We start from the raw sequence: 14358 nt of genomic DNA, 5'->3' as shown, positions 1-14358 counted from the left end.
TAACAACAAAAATAATAATAATAAAATAAAGTAGGAAAAATAAAGGAGGATATAAAAGCAATCAGATGCCGGAAAATTACAGACTGTTCCTTCTTTCAAGTTTTTCACTTAAAATCGAGTAATCATCTAGCAATGGGGTTAATCTTTAATTTCAAAGTATAGATCTATCGTAGATAGATACAATGATACAATGATCAAACCTATTCTTTGTTATGGATCACAGATTTGGGGGTATGAATTTAGTCCAACTATAGAATTTTTTCATAATGTGTTCTGTAAGGGTTTATTAAATGTTCGAAAAAATACAAATACAAGCATGGTGTTAGGTGAATGTGGTAGACTCCCACTTTGTATTACTTTTATTATACCAATTGCATCCGTTATTGGTGTAAAATATTAGTTATGACACCATGCCGTTGTCCAAAACAATGTTATTTAATTTTAAAATCACTAGATGAAGCTGGAAGAACTTGTTGGACTAGCAAAATACGAATACTTTTGTACTATTACGGATTTGGTTACATTTCGATTTCTCAAGAAATAGGAGATGTGAATATTTTTGTTAGCATTTTTAAACAACGCATAATAGATTGTTATACTCAAAATTGGCATGATAATATTAACAATGCAAGTAGATGTCACCATTATTGTTATTTTAAAAGCTTATTAAATGTAGAACGGTATCTTCTAATAGAAATCCCTGTAAAACATAAGAAAGCATAATTTTTAGCATATGCTAAATTTCGATGTTCAAATCACAAAAATAATGTTGAAATCGGTAGGCATTTAAATATACCTTTTCAAGAACGCTTTTGCAACTTTTGTCTTGAAAATCTTTTAACTTATCACATTGACTGTGAATATTATGCTTTTTTCATTGTAAAAAATATTTAGAAATAAGAAATACCTATTTACTAAACTGGTATAATTACGGAACTAAATTACATAACTTTTATGAATTACTTTCATCAAATGATGATTTTATAATTAAGAAAATCTCTACTTATATTTACCACCTCATGATCTCTAAAGCACAGTAGTATTCAAATGTAATGAGAATCAAAACTTGTAAAAGACACAACCTTATAATGTTAACTATCATATTTTGTATGACATGTATTTTGGGCTGAATAAATCTTTTGACTTGACTTGACTTGACTTGATCTCTATAGGAAGGACACTCATGCTCTAAATGGTTTGATGCTTTCTTGTTCAGCTGACTTTACATTTGAATACATGTAATGAAGCATACATTGTAAACAGAAATTATCGTAAAAGTACTGTGTGCCAGTTAAATGATATTGAAGATGAATTCCATCGTGTACTAGCTAGTTCAGCATATGATGTAGGTCAATGAGGAAGATATAATGTATAATGATAATATAATATAATAATGTATAATGATGTGAAATATACATATACATGTACATTACATTAACAAAGTATAGCAAATACTTCTTCGCAAATAAGATAATATCATATACCTCCAAAGTACGATGAAACTGTAACTTATTGATAAAGTCTGTTAATTTAACTGTTGTAATTAATTACATAAAGTAGCTGTAAACTGTTAGACAATGAAAAACTCACTTGAGTACCACATCATTACTCTAAGTTAGCAAATGTTTAGTAAATATCTCAGAAATTTCTGTTCTAATGATATCGATCTTTTTTTGGAATTTCTTTGTAAACTATTGTCTACGGTACAATTTTACAAACACAAGCAGGAAAACAGAGTATTTAGAAAAATATCAATATGTGAGTTGACTAGTGTATAAGCAGTTTTATGTTTACATTGACCTATTGTAAATAAATAATTCAACTAGTTAGTGAGATAGTAACGAGAACGTTGAGTCACTAGAGACATCAACTAGATCTATATCATCGCTGTACAATTCCAGTAAATTAACTTTTATATAACCTTCGTTACCATAGCAGAAAAATTTGGATCACTGCACAATGTTACAAACCACGTATTACATGGTACTTTATGTTTTCTCTACTGTTTCATTCAATGCATTAATAAAATATTGATTGTCTAACTTAATACTTGCTATAAACAAGAACGATTTTATAAGAGAAGAACCAGAATCGAAATGTTAGTTGTATTATTATTCTACTGGCTTACTATATCAATTAATCAAGATTCATATATGAAAAAATGATTCATAAAAAATACATGAACACAATACGCGTGGCTTTAATGTCATTTACAGAGTAAAATATATGTGAATAATTTAGTCATGTATGTAAGTATGGAATCACTATAACCGACACGATTTCTATAATTTATTACCTCGATCCTATAAGATTAATCCATATAAAATCAAATCCGCAGGATGAAAGTTGACTTTCCTGTAAAGTATACTGTTCAAACCATTACAAGAAAATCTATGTTTAGTTTGTAGGTTTCAAACATTTTAAAATAGTTTTAAAAGTGTGTTTATGATTGCTATATAATTATATCTGTTAGAATAACATGTTTCTGATTGCTATATATCTGTTAGAATAACATGTTTCTGATTGCTATATATCTGTTAGAATAACAAATTATTGTAATATACACCAACCACAAATAACTGAGATTTTCACTTAAAGGAAATTTTCTGAGGTACAAAGATCTAGAATCTCTTCTATAGAACAATTAATTGGTGCACTTAAAATGTTCAAAATATGCCAAAAATTATTTAAATTATTTACATGCGCTAAATATTTAATTGAATAATTAATACCAAATATGTATTTATGTATCATATAAAGAAGTAATAAACTAATAATGTATGTTGTTTATGCATAATTAATTTGACAATGTATATACATGTAAATGTAAATATGTTTTGCTCTCCATATATGGAGGAAATAAAAGTACAGCTGTATGTATATATCTATATACTAAATACATTATACATATGCATACATGCCTATTTAGTTTATAAATCATTCAAAACACATTTTATTTAGTGTGTGCATGAATCTAAAGAATGTTATTGTTGTTGTTGTCGTTGTAAGAACTCTATAACTCTATAAAGAACGGTTCACGAGGGTAAAAAGAATAATAGAGAAACAAAACATCAACGTACAAGGTCGGATAATGAATATATATATCGTGAATACAGACGAGACCATAGACCCAAAAATCTGATCACTACTGATCTGGCCAGTACTGTTATTTACAGAATTACCGTAAAGACATTAAGTGGTCAGTGTGGCTGATTCACAGCATGGGGGGCAATTAATATCCCATTTCCATCTGATAAGCCCAAACCAGAAACTAATGATGGTACTTCTGTTTACATAAATACTAATACAAATAAATTGCTGGCCTCTTGTTCATATTATTTTGTTGAATAGCAGGTTTAAGTCTGTTTTCTTTTTATATGATAATTGTTTTCATTTTAAAACACAGTGGAAGGCAAATATGATAAGGTAAGATACTTATTTATTTACTGTTCGAATTAAAATGTATACTCAGTAACAAGCATTAGTTTATACATGTCCAGATCGGAGAAATAATTCGGTCATTTAAGATAAAACATACATTGATAGTAAAGTGCTGCATTTGTATTTAAGCAGTTTTGAGTGCTCATTATATTTACGTTAATGAATAGATTTAAGGCTAACAATTAGTTTGAAATTTATTTCCATTGAATTGGCAGTCAGTTTTACAATCAAGAAAAAAGTACATATATAAAAAAATCATTTGTTTAACGTTTACAATTATGTGATAAGAAACTATTGAAATTTAGCCTTGTACAACAACCTATTTTACTGAATCAAATTATTGTAGAACCTTTCAAACTATCTATAGGTCACCGTTTCTATCTAATTTTATTAGAACTTGTTCAGAGTAGGAGCTTTGTTAATAGACCATCTACATCTATTACATTTACCATAAAATATTATTAATGAAATATGTATAAACATTCAATTCAGTCCAATGTCACAACAATGTGTCTGTTGTTAACGGCATCAGTCTATGTGTCCATTTAGGCACTACTTCTTATCAACCATAGGTTATAACAAAATATAAGTTATTGAAAATAGTCGCTTTTAAGTTTTACTCAAACTTTAAGGTTTCTTTTACAGGTTCTCATCAATGGGTTATCATGAAATTTTCTCAAACCTTCAAGATCAACAAAGATCAGAATACCAATGAGAATTTTATATTCATTGAGGATGTTTATAGTGTCCTTAGCAGAAGTGGAGACAATATTCAGAAAAGTAATTTAAAACGCGCTCTCTAATCTTTTCAGGGTGGTTCAAGAACATTTCTAGGCAAAGAATGTGCCACAGTATTGACAGTTTTTAAATATTTATGCCAACATAATACAACCAATTCCTGTAAGAAGATTCTTAGAGATATTGAACAGCAGCTTGTGTCTGAAGAGAGTACATTTCAAACAATGTCATTAGAACTTTACAAACTGATAGCCAAAACACAGATATTAAGAACATCAATATTATTTGACTCTTTAAATATCAATGAAAGTGATATTCCAACATTGGTAGTAGATTATAAGCAGAATTTCAATCAGTTGGAATGGAAACAAATATGCTGGTTTGAGAATGACTTCTCAGAATTCATATACAGTTCAGAGAATTGTCATATGAAGACATAGTAAACCTTAAGTGTTCAAGATTCCAGTCTCTCCTGTCACTGAATGAATGTAGCAAAGAGTGGAGCCGATCCTCACAAGCACAAATTAGAAAAAACATACTTCGATACAAATCTTCAGAAAAAGATGATGAAATAAGAATTGTAGCTGGTCAGGTCCACATTGCGTCAGCAATAGACAATGACATAAAATCACTTTTAGATATTTATTGCCCAGATAGCATAGGAAATGCAGTCAGTTTTGATGTGACAAACTCTAAAGAAATAAACTGCATCTGGGCTGTTTTTGTTCAAACAAGTGGTCTCGAAACTGATTTTCATGATTTGTGCACAAGGGTTTTTTACAGCTTAAAAAGGCGTCATTCAAATGTTTCCTTCGATGATATTCAAGCTATCACCATTGGTAAAAAGGAAGACGCCAGTCAAAAGGCAGGTTTTAAAACGGCTAATCCAAAGAAATGGCTCCCACCACAGTCATCAATTGAAAGACTCGCTGAACTTATGCAGTTACAAATTTCGTATATGGAAACAGTTGGAAGTCATAGCAGTGTGCTACCCAACTTTGTTGAAAGTGGAGTTTTGAAAAGGAACTCATGTGGTGAAGTTGAGTATGACTTTGGGCCTGAAACACACTTTGTGTCTCTCTGTGACCTCCCAAATATTAAACAGAAGAAATCAAAACGTCAGCTTGATGACACACCACAACACGGTGCACGTAGAAAGAGACCACTTACATCAACCCCAAGGTCAAAATAAAAACATCTATAAAACAAATTGATTTTTTTCAATTTGTCTGTATGCTTTACTTAAATGCAGTTATTTTTGTTTCCTGGTTTTGGGATTCATTTTTTCATGACAAATTAAATTCTTCAAAAAGGTTAAAAATGTAAGAATACGAGTCACGGAAAATCATCTCGGTTTTACAAAAATGCTATTTAATATAGCATACTTTCAGTTCTTTGAATTATCTGGCAAGCTTATTTGTGTGGTGGTTTAAGCTGCTATTAATAACAAGCTTAATATTTATTGATGATGTACATGTATTTATTATAAATTCATGATTAAATTCATGATTTTCACACAGGTTGCGAAAATAGTTTTATTGTGTTGATTTGAATTTTCAAAGAAGAATCAATCAGGTGTAGTTGCAAACTCTTCAGACATAGACATTAACATTTGTTTTACTACATTTGTTTGGAATGCGGCATGCAGTACTACTGATTTATTGATTTGTTATATCAGTTTCCTTAACTGCATCTTTGTTTACTTATTCTAAACTGTAAAATACTTACAACTTTCTGTATTAAATCATGCATGTATTTTAAAACTTAATGTAACACTATGACAATTAATGGCTTTGTTATTATATTTGTAATCAGTTGTTAAATCTATATAAAACATATTTCACAGAATCAACATTATTTTCATTCCTTAGACCTTATCTAATGTTGAGGTGAAATCAATCCACACTGACCACTGGTAAATGGCCATATTGTTTCTGATAAGAGTTGTATCGCTAATGCACCATGGACAGTTTATAGTTCACGCCAGTGTTATAATAAGATATCCTGCAGAGAAGTAATTTAGATAAACAGTTACCTTCTACTAGGGAATTTCTGGCAAATGTGGGCCTATATTACAGAGTGACTAGGGAATTTCTGGCAAATGTGGGCCTATATTACAGAGTGAATATATCGATTAATCGCATAATTTAGGCTGACACCCCTGAGACCAGCTCTTTCCAATTAATTAAGCAAACCAGCAGCTATTTATATATAGATGAACAATAATTGATCTCTTACAATTAACCTCATGATTCTTTTATAGTAATTATAACGTGTGATATAGGAGTATCATAGGACTCGTATACACAACAACCCAAATCTTGTTTCTAGGTCAGCTTAATGATTTCAAACTTCTATAAATAAGGCATATCCGTGGTCTTTTTCAAGCTGAACGCCACAATAGTTTACATGTTTCTAAAACATCATATCATATTATATACATGTAATCAGTCTGAAATTCTTCTTTATTAAACTATTCTTCTTCTGGGAAAATCACGTAAAATGTATATACAGAACTTCAACCATTTCACTACTTACATTATTATCTCAGATGTCTCATAATTTCAGTTTCTTAATCTAAATATACTTTCAATGCAAAATATATTCATTAATAGAGTAATTAACAAACATGTGACCTTTGAACTTGCTGTTGTAACATTCTTAATTTTATAGTATCTCCAAATCATCTCTCTGGCGATATTTCATACTTTGAAGAAAGTTATTTAATACAAGGACGCAAAAATTGTTTGTTAAGTTAACAGATAAATTTAGAATACACATTTGTGTAGCTTATATATTGAATATTCACCAAGACACTTATATATAAAGCAATGAATATAACTTTATAGTGAAAACTAAAGGGAGATCATGAAATATCATAAAGAGCCAAAGCCTGTTTTTGACAGAAAAATATTTAAGTTCACACATATATAACACGACAAATATGATATATGGCTCATCACAGCCTGCGTATTATAGTAATTTATGATGTATGGCTCATCACAGCCTCCGTATTATAGTAATTTATGATATAAAAACTAATTATGTCAGAAGCATCTCAAATATAATAACATGTAAGTGACTCTATATAAAACATAAGTTGACAGATAAGTTGTTAAAAGCGCGCCTGAAAAAAGAACAGAGTTGCATAAATGAATTAAGAAAAAAGCGGGATTCGCCGTATAATAAAATTACTTGTGAAAAGAACTCATAATGCTGGAAACTGCTGTACAGTGTCCCATTTATTAGAAACTGATCTGTCTTATAACCAGAGGTCAACTTTTGTAAATCTTAATTAGAAAACGCTTGTAAAAAATCTTGTAGCGCTTATTACTGGAAATCTCTTTCATCTTTAGCTTATCAACTAAGAATTCCTAAATTTTGTAAACATTCCACTGCCATCAATAATTTCATGGTGCAAACTATACTTATACCAACAACACACATTCCTTATAGGTTAATTACATAATTTGTATGACAACATTAGACTCCTTATATTTGCACATTTGCCAGACATCTAAAAAAAAGTTCTATTATTCTAGATTTCATTATACTTCATACATAATGCTTGAGTATCCAGCGTTCAAACTCGAAAATAAATCCTTCGGGGTAAAAGGACAAAATTATTTAATTCAAATGTTTCAATTTAAGCAAAATTGATTTAGTGGAACAGAACAAAAATGCCGCAATAAATAACGATAAGTACAGTTTTACTTACAGTTGACTTTTTGTGCCCCCACTATAGGGGGGGGGGGGGTTTAGATTTACCCTTGTCCGTCCGTCCGTCCTTCCGTCCGTCCGTTCCCTTTTTGTGTCGCACGTAACTCAAAACATATTTAACCTAGTCATGAAACCTTACAAGAATGTTAATCAGCATGTGTTGTTTTGCACCTGGATATTTTCGTGTGGATATATTAAGTATTTTTAGAGTTATTGCCCTTGAATTAGTAAAAATTTCCAATTTTCAACTTGTGTCGCACGTAACTCAAAAAATATTTGACCTAGTATCATGAAACCTTACAGGAATGTTGATCAGCATGTGTTGTTGTGCAACTGGGTATTTTCGTGTGGATATATTTAGTATTTTTAAAGTTATTGCCCTTGACTTAGTAAAAATTTACAATATTTAACTTGTGTTGCACGTATCTCAAAAAGTTTATGACCTGTAGGCCTGAAAGTTTACAAGAATGTTGGTCAGCATGTGTACTTATGCACCTTGGGGTTTTCTTGTGGCTTTAATCAGTATTTGTAGTATTTGTCCTTTACTTAATAAATACTTTTAGTTTTCAACTTGGGCACATGTAGCCAAAAAAAAATGACCTAGAGACATAAGATTGACAAATCGGTGGAGTGTGGGGACACCCGTGTCCTATGAACACATTTCTAGTTTTTTAATTATTTTTAGGTATTACTGCATTATCCCGAAATCCGCTGAATTTGTATAATGGATTCGCTATGCTTTGCATATGGAATAGTCTATTCAAAGTTTTAGGGAATTCATTGTCGAAAATACAATAATTGAGGTTCCGGCAGTATAGAGCCTGGGCAGACTGTACGGATGTGCAAGCTGGCCTGGTTCTTACTGGTGGTAAAAGTTAGTTGCCACATAGTCGACTTCTGTTCCAGCAGGTTAAAGGGTTAACAGTAAGTATATAGATAGTTAGATCAATATGTAATTGCATTAACTGAGACAATATTGATAAGTAGATAATGTATTATGTATGCACGGAATCTGTGTGATCAATATAGAAGTATTCCATCTGGTGATTACCTAGTCGATACTGACACGTGCAATATGTTCTAGAAAAACAATTTACAGATTACTGCAACACAGACTTGTTTGTTGTTGTTTTTTTCGAAAGGAATGAAGAAATTTTATCTCAGTACCAAGAACGCAATGTATATTTCTATATGTTAAAAGTATATATATGTATTAACGACGTTGAGCGCGTGCGTGCGTGTTTATAATATCAAGGATGGTATTAACAACAACATTAGAGTGGCACTTAAAGGCTCCCATATATATCAAGCAAATATTGTTTGTGTTAGTTACACTGTGAGCATTGTCTAAGTGGTACTTACATATTGTTTACATCATTACACTCTATAACAAGCAATGATAATTGATCAATTACAACACTAGTACATTGTAATTCTAATTTTTAACTTCATTTTGACGATACGATCCTGCTGTATTCTATATAAAATGATTACAGTAATTGGAATGTAAGGATATAATGCCAGTTTGGTATCTCAGGTCTGTGAAACAGATATCAGCTGTTGTTCTACACGTGTTGTCAATTATCAAATGAAATAATGACGCGGGTTTAATGGTCGTCAAACTGGTGTTCTTCCTTCGTAAATACCATGTGCTCTATTGTAGTTAGAATTGTACCATTGGTGTTTCGCGTATAAACAAAATGTTTTCTATTTGTAGTATACGTGTTTTCTATATTTGTTGCATATACGCGTATTCTACATGTGGTATACATGTTTTCTATATTTATGGTATACGCGAATTCTACATGTGGTATACATGTTTTCTACATTTGAAACTCATGTTTTCTATTTGTGGTATACATGACCCTACATGGTACACATGTTTCTTAGTGTGGTATTCATGTTTCTATTTGTAGGATACATAATAAACCAATAGAGTATTGTAAGACAGGATGTCATTTTTAAAAATGTTAATACCAAGATGAAACATGGTGATCATTACCCGGATATGGGATAATCAAATAGCTACATGTCTCAACAGTTCTAGTATGTAACATTAAGTGTAACATAATGTATACTTATCAATTCTTTGTTAGTCAGCTTTTAATTTTGGGTGTTACTAAAATATGGACAACATACCCAGCTAGAAGGCATACTTCAGATGTGTTGCGACAACACGTGCAAATTACACACATAAAAGGTGTTCCGAACGGAAACGTTACAGATCTATACGGTGGCAAAGAGGTGACATGCTTGTGTAGGTTTTTATTTATCTGTGCGCATGAGATACTAGGTCGTGGCCACGAGTTCCTAAGTCGTGGCTTCGAGATAATTAAGAGGTGCGCACGAGATACTATGTCGTAGCTACGAATTACTAAGTCGTGGCTACGAGATAATTAAGTGATGCGCACGATATACTTTGTCGAAGCCGCGAGTTACTAAGTCGTGGCTACGAAATAATTAAGTCGTGGGAACGAGATACTATGTCGTGGCCACGAGTTACTTAGTCTTAGGCACGAGATAATTAAGTCGTGGGAACGTGATACTATATCGTGCACGGTGGCCACGAGTTACTAAGTTGTGTGCACGAGATATTTAAGTCGTGGGAACGAGATTCTATGTCGTGGCCACGAGTTACTTAGTCGTGGACACAAGATAATTAAGTCGTGCGCACGAGATACTATGTCTTGGCCACGAGTTACTTAGTCGTACGCACGAGATAATTAAGTGGTGCGCACGAGATACATGTCGTGGTCAAGAGTTACTTAGTCGTGGACACTAGATAATTAACAAATCAGAGTAAAAACAAACACATGTCACCTCTGTGCCGCCGTAATTCAGCTCAAATAATGACAAAACTTCACTTAGATGTAAAGGAAGTTGCAATTTACTTTGCCATTTTTGCGAAATTATATATATATACGTAATTATTTGAATCAGAAGTATGATTGCGAAAAAATAATGAACGAAACGAAACCTTTATTAACAAAAGATAAAACATGAACACAAATCATAACATTTTTATAACCTCTTTTCCGGTTTCAAAATAGTAATATTTCAGTAGTAACTAAAAGAGAAGGGAAGATAGATATGAATTTGAGATTCTGTTTTACAATAAATCTGGTTTTAAAATAATAATTTGGTCTGCATAATAATTTTTCTTGGGTTTTACGTCCACCATCACAGTATAGGTAATATGTTTACAGATGGAGCCGATGTCCCTCCGTGCGCTATTTCAGGCACAAACGGGCACCTGAGTAGAACCACCGACGTTCCGTATGAGTCTGTATAACATAGTGTCTGAATAAATATAATAACATTGTTTCCTTGTTACACACATGTATAATGTAAGACATTGTCCAAAAAAGGATTTTATACACGGCACATATGATGGACTCAGAGTCACGTGATGTCTATGTATAGATAATGGCACTTTTTATCTCACAAAATTGGCTTGATATATTGTACTGATAAGTTTACATGACGGACAGACTAGTAAACAGTGAATCAAACCCTGTACATGTACTGATGATCAAATTAATAACACTTAAACTGAGAAATGTCCATCTAAAGTATGTATAAAACAAAAGACACCAAACTGTCACTATAGTAACAAATGCCCAGAAAAGTATTGCACCTATAGAATACAGAATTAAATCTCTCTCAATATCAAGATTTTGATTAAAATCATAATTATTATCGTCTGTTTGTTGTTTATGTTCATAGAAAGTTTTCAGAAAATTCTCCTTTTCGCGCCATCTTCCTTCAAGCCAAATTACCAGATCGTTGTCACTGGTGTCAGGAAGCTCACTGGCTTTATATGTCTTCACTGTGAACACAATTTCTCTAGGGATATTTCCATTTAGAAGATCGGATTCATTTTGAAGTATATTTTGGGGGTATGCTATTGTAACATCTATTACTTGTTTTAAATTGTTATATAATTTCATGTAACCAAATACAGATGTAAATCCTGTTGTCCTTGGGTGAAGGACGTACTCATACTCCGGAAGATCGTTTTTCTTTGCATATTGTTTACTTTTATTACGCGTGTACGGGGTAAAGTCCGTTCCTTCTGGAAAAAATAACAATTGTGGGTAATAATTTACGCACTGGAAATGTTTCAAAGATGTTTCGATACGAATTTTATCAAGATCCCAATTCCTTTTCAAAAATAGAAACTGCTTTGCTTGCATAGCCCATCCTGCACCTGGTGCGTGACGTAGTTCATCCTTTAATGATATTTTAAACCTCCTTAATGTGCTATATCTGGCTTGTACTGCGAAATAAAACAACCAATCAAGTCTCGTCCGATGGTTCATGATAATAAGAGAACTACAATATTTGTCTATATTAGAAACATCACCATTCACTACAACTTTAACACCATACAAAAGTTCAAAAGCGGCTACAGCGAGCGCAAACCACGTGCTTATAACGGTATCAATTATCCAGCGTGCACTTGACAATCTTAGAACAAATACGGTAATAAACAGCGGTGAAAATACAACAAATCCAAGAAATGCGGTCAAAGTGAGCACCATAACAAACGACACACCACGACACCGCTGTTTCAGTACAGATAAATAATCCATTGCTGTTTCTATTAAACTCATCTTTATAGTAAACACCACTATAATAAGTTAAATCTATTCCATGTCATACAATGTTGTGATGCGAAGTTAATTAAGCGATACTTCTAAAATACAGTATTTATGCACACGTGATACATTCGCTGTACACGAACTTGAAAATGTGTGTATACAGTTTAATAGAGTGAATTAATTAAATCCGTGTCACACACTCCTTCCGGCAATATGTAAACAAATGAACATCCTGCACTATGAATTACTATAACTTGTGTTACGTGTACAAGGTAAATCCCTCAGTATCTACTTGAAAATCTATCTATAACAACCCATCTAACATCATATACACGCCGTACAGTTTGTCTGTATCGGGACGATTTTTTCGTTATCAACAGGTTGTGTAGCGTGTGTATACTTTCCCATGCGATACTTTTATTACATTTTAACTAAAAATAACTGTTTCCTTGGTCGCCAGTTTACCGTATCAATTTCTTAATCGACCATCTTTTACATGAATATCTTGCCAAGTTTAAATTTATCTACAAGAAATACGCAGCGACGTCATAAATTACAATTAATCAATTTTCTAAACAGCAGCTGCTAGACACTGACCTAGCATTTTGTATTCTATAGTTCTGATAAGTTATCTAAGTTTTCATTTAAAGTTATTTAGTATCCTCGTCTGTTGCGTTAAAGAGATAAACTTTTCTCATCTTTGGCTAAAATACTTTAATTACGGAAATTTAATGCTGCAATGACTTAATCTAGAAAGTTCTCAGATTTGATTGAGAGAATATATAACTCTATGAAAATTACGCTAGATATAGGCTAGCTATATTTATTGCTAAAAAGATTGAATGGTTCCTTCATTTGAACTCGACCTGACGACGACTTAAGACAATTCCGATTAAAGTTCAACATTGCAGCATTAACAAATGTCGTAAAATACTTTCAAACAATAACTGGTTAGCGGCTGCGCCAGTCTTGACCAATTTAATTTTGTAAATGCTTACTGATTATCACTAACCTCTGCATGGAAACTGAATATTCTTGAACACACCAAAAGCATTTATCTAAACACTGTATTATATAAAAAAAAATCTAGTGTGCAAAATTTCTCGATACCTTATAAAAGATAAAGATAGAACATAATTATACATATATTTGTCACAACTTTTCATTTGTTGTGATGACGAAATAAAAACTATATATTTTCTGTATTTTTATTTTGTAGCTTTTACTGTGTTTTAAAACATTAATCTGTTGAAAGTTTTGTTTTAAATAATTTAAATTAATGCGAAACACTGACGTGGATCCTACCACGACATATTTTAGACTGTTTATTTTAATGAGGGAAGATGGTCCTGACCCGAGTAGAGCTCGAACCCATGATCCCTGTGTTGTGAGGTAGACACCTTAATCACTTTGCCACCGATCAACTTACATTTTATTAGACGTAGCGTGCACATCCATAATTTAATGATATTAAATTGGTTGTTTCCGTACTCCTAGGTCACTTATATACGTGATAAATCAAACTAAATATTAACATTTAAATTTAGTTAATTGTTTTTCGAAGGCATATTGCACCTTAAGTTATATAATTACATGTGTGTGGATATTGCCGTTGAATAGAAACCGAACAATCCGAAATGAACTTGAAATAAATTAGGAAAGCCGACGTTACTTTATAGTTTATATATTTAGTATCACATTTGTATAATATTATAAAATTACCGCACTTACTTAAATAATTTAAATGTTTTATATTAAAATCAAATTTAAAGTTATATCTATGTCATACACCAAAGTTCATGTATTTAAGAAGGTTAACATCCATTTTCCGCCAGCTATCCTTTTTTATTTATTT

General features: G+C 31.9%; 1 protein-coding gene across 1 annotated transcript; it reads right to left on the bottom strand.

Annotated features, from left to right (window-relative positions):
* Positions 1-10861: 10861 nt before the first annotated feature.
* On the bottom strand, positions 10862-12997 carry LOC132727698 (lysocardiolipin acyltransferase 1-like). The gene has a single exon (XM_060713265.1). It carries the CDS (start codon positions 12513-12515, stop codon positions 11376-11378), a length of 1140 nt encoding a protein of 379 aa, XP_060569248.1. The 5' UTR covers positions 12516-12997; the 3' UTR covers positions 10862-11375.
* Positions 12998-14358: the final 1361 nt, after the last annotated feature.

This window comes from Ruditapes philippinarum, unplaced genomic scaffold, assembly GCF_026571515.1.
Source record: "Ruditapes philippinarum isolate M1 unplaced genomic scaffold, ASM2657151v2 ctg5199_1_1_1_1, whole genome shotgun sequence".
Classification (NCBI taxonomy): Eukaryota; Metazoa; Mollusca; class Bivalvia; order Venerida; family Veneridae; genus Ruditapes; species Ruditapes philippinarum.
This window is presented reverse-complemented; position numbering and strand designations above follow the sequence as displayed.